This window comes from Chiloscyllium plagiosum, chromosome 32 (genome assembly GCF_004010195.1).
Source record: "Chiloscyllium plagiosum isolate BGI_BamShark_2017 chromosome 32, ASM401019v2, whole genome shotgun sequence".
NCBI classification, from domain to species: domain Eukaryota; kingdom Metazoa; phylum Chordata; class Chondrichthyes; order Orectolobiformes; family Hemiscylliidae; genus Chiloscyllium; species Chiloscyllium plagiosum.
This window is the reverse complement of record NC_057741.1, coordinates 41,349,721-41,352,330: the sequence shown is the minus strand read 5'-3', so window position 1 is coordinate 41,352,330 and position 2,610 is coordinate 41,349,721. Positions and strand designations below refer to the sequence as shown.

At 39.8% G+C, this 2,610-nt stretch overlaps 1 protein-coding gene across 1 annotated transcript in view; it reads left to right on the top strand.

The window, feature by feature from the left end:
• LOC122539553 (sodium/hydrogen exchanger 9B2-like) overlaps nt 1-2,610 on the top strand; it is a 129,569-nt gene that overhangs the window by 33,166 nt on the left and 93,793 nt on the right. Inside the window, exon 3 of the mRNA XM_043674535.1 lies at nt 1,512-1,689. Within this exon, the coding sequence (XP_043530470.1) occupies nt 1,512-1,689 (178 nt within the window). The remainder of the gene's footprint in view (nt 1-1,511; nt 1,690-2,610) is intronic.

Sequence of the window (2,610 nt, the reverse complement as noted above, 5' to 3'; positions counted from 1 at the left end):
CCCTGACCTATCACATTCATCCCCTTCCCCCACTCACCCATTGTACTCTGTGCTACTTTCTCCCCACCCCTACCCTCCTCTAGCTTATCTCTCCATGCTTCAGGCTCACTGCCTTTATTCCTGATGAAGGGCTTTTGCCCGAAACGTCGATTTCGAAGCTCCTTGGATGCTGCCTGAACTGCTGTGCTCTTCCAGCACCACTAATCCAGAATCTGGTTTCCAGCACCTGCAGTCATTGTTTTTACCTAAGCTTATAAGGTTGCTTGTTTCTGCACATCTGATTAGCTCAACATATCTAATGTCATTCTATTTGACAAACAAGATATGACCAATTCAGAATTGAATATGATGAACTTCATTTACATCTGATTTTTCAGCACAAACTTATCTGCCAATATCAAATACAATAACAAGTGTGCATGATTTATTTGGTTTATGCAGACCAGGCTTTCACGTGCTAACGTCATCTTGCAACCCATCCTGACTTACATTTACAGCTTTCTTACATTAAACTCGATGCAGTACACGTTATTTCAGCACTGATACTTTATGTCTAGAATCTTTTCAGATTTGATTTGCTGCTTGGACTGGCCATTGTACAAATGTTGAATCTTCATGGTATGTCTGATTATGTTGGGATCAGCACATACAGTTTAAGTGGTTTATATTTTACAATAATGGCGATAAGGTACATGCTGTCAAATGCAAAATATATAAACTGAACGAGATCTGAAGGAACAGTATGTGGAATGATGGACAATATAATTCTTGCAATGGGAAAAGGCCATTTGGTGCTCCCAGCCCTCTATTGGACCACAATGCTTTTTGTCATTTGAATTGCATTGCAATTTCTTTTAACTTCCATAGGACAGTATTGAAACAAGGTAACATTCCAACAAAATAAAGGTCTGAACTTCATCCACATTGTCATGTTCCATGGCTCTTAGCAGTCCATAAATCAATTGTCAATACCTGAATTTTATCTCTGACCTTCAATCCTATTTCAAGCCAGATAACCACCTTACTCTGTGTTAAGTATTCATTGATTCAGAGCTAACCTTGAAGAAAGTAATTTCTGCATATAAATCAGTTTTTGCATGAATGCCAACATGTTTCATGGCAATTTTGTATTTCTGTAAAAGCAAAATACTGCAGATGCTGGAACACTGAAACAAACACAGAGAATGCTGAGAAACCAGCAGGTCTGGCAGCATCTGTGGGGAGAGAAACCGAGTTAATGTTGCAAGTTCGGTGGACTCTTCTTCTGAACTAAAAGGTGTTGGAATTTTAAAAAATATATGCTTTTGATAGAGGCAGAAGCCCAGTGCAAAAAACAAAAGGGTTGTTAAAGTTGGAGAAAGAGAGGAGTGTTACAATGTCTCTAATTATTGTTTATATTATTTGGAATATGGAAACTACAATCCCTTTAATTATAATAAATAATATCTCAAGATTTTCCTTACTAAAGAAAATAACTAATAAATGTGTTTTGTTCTGTCTTCCTGTTCCAGGCTGTTATGGAGAAAATAAATTCTACAGACCATTCAGATGCACCAGTGGAAGTAGATGAAACAACCCTTTTGAATAAAATCAGCCATAACGAGAGTTCTAAATCTCACCATCATGGGAAACTATGGCGAATGTTTGCCTGTCCACCTCAAGGGATCATTGCTAGTGTCCTCACAAAGGGTTAGACTGCAATTTAATTTAAAAATGAATTATCTTAATAATAGAATTATTATTAGGTTCATATTTTGTATTTATATGCCAATGAGAGGCCTCTATCTTTGCTGTGTTACATAATTAGAACATAGAAACATAGAACATAGAAAAGTACAGCGCAGTACAGGCCCTTTGGCCCTCGACGTTGCGCCGATCCAAGCCCACCTAACCTACACTAGCCCACTATCCTCCATATGCCTATCCAATGCCCGTTTAAATGCCCATAAAGAGGGAGAGTCCACCACTGCTACTGGCAGGGCATTCCATGAACTCACGATTCGCTGAGTAAAGAATCTACCCCTAACATCTGTCCTATACCAACCAATCCTTAATTTAAAGCTATGTCCCCTCGTAATAGCTGACTCCATATGTGGAAAAAGGTTCTCATGGTCAACCCTATCTAAACCCCTAATCATCTTGTACACCTCTATCAAGTCACCCCTAAACCTTCTTTTCTCCAATGAAAACAGCCCCAAGTACCTCAGACTTTCCTCATACGATCTTCCTACCGTACCAGGCAACATCCTGGTAAACCTCCTCTGCACCCATTCCAGTGCCTCCACATCCTTCCTAGAGTATGGCGACCAAAACTGCACAGAATACTCCAGATGCGGCCGCACCAGAGTACTATACAACTGCAACATGACCTCAGGACCCCGGAACTCAATTCCTCTACCAATAAAAGCCAGTACGCCATATGCCTTCTTCACCGCACGTAGTGAGGAAAAGGGAGGCTTGGATTTGTGAATAGTTGTTGTTTAGTCTGCACTGTATAAGTTCGGAAACTAAATTGTTACTTGTCTTGAAATACTGGAATGTAGGAGTTCTCTGCCGCTCATGTTTCATCAGATTAAGAGACGAAGCGAGCTTTTGTGGATGTTTGATTTA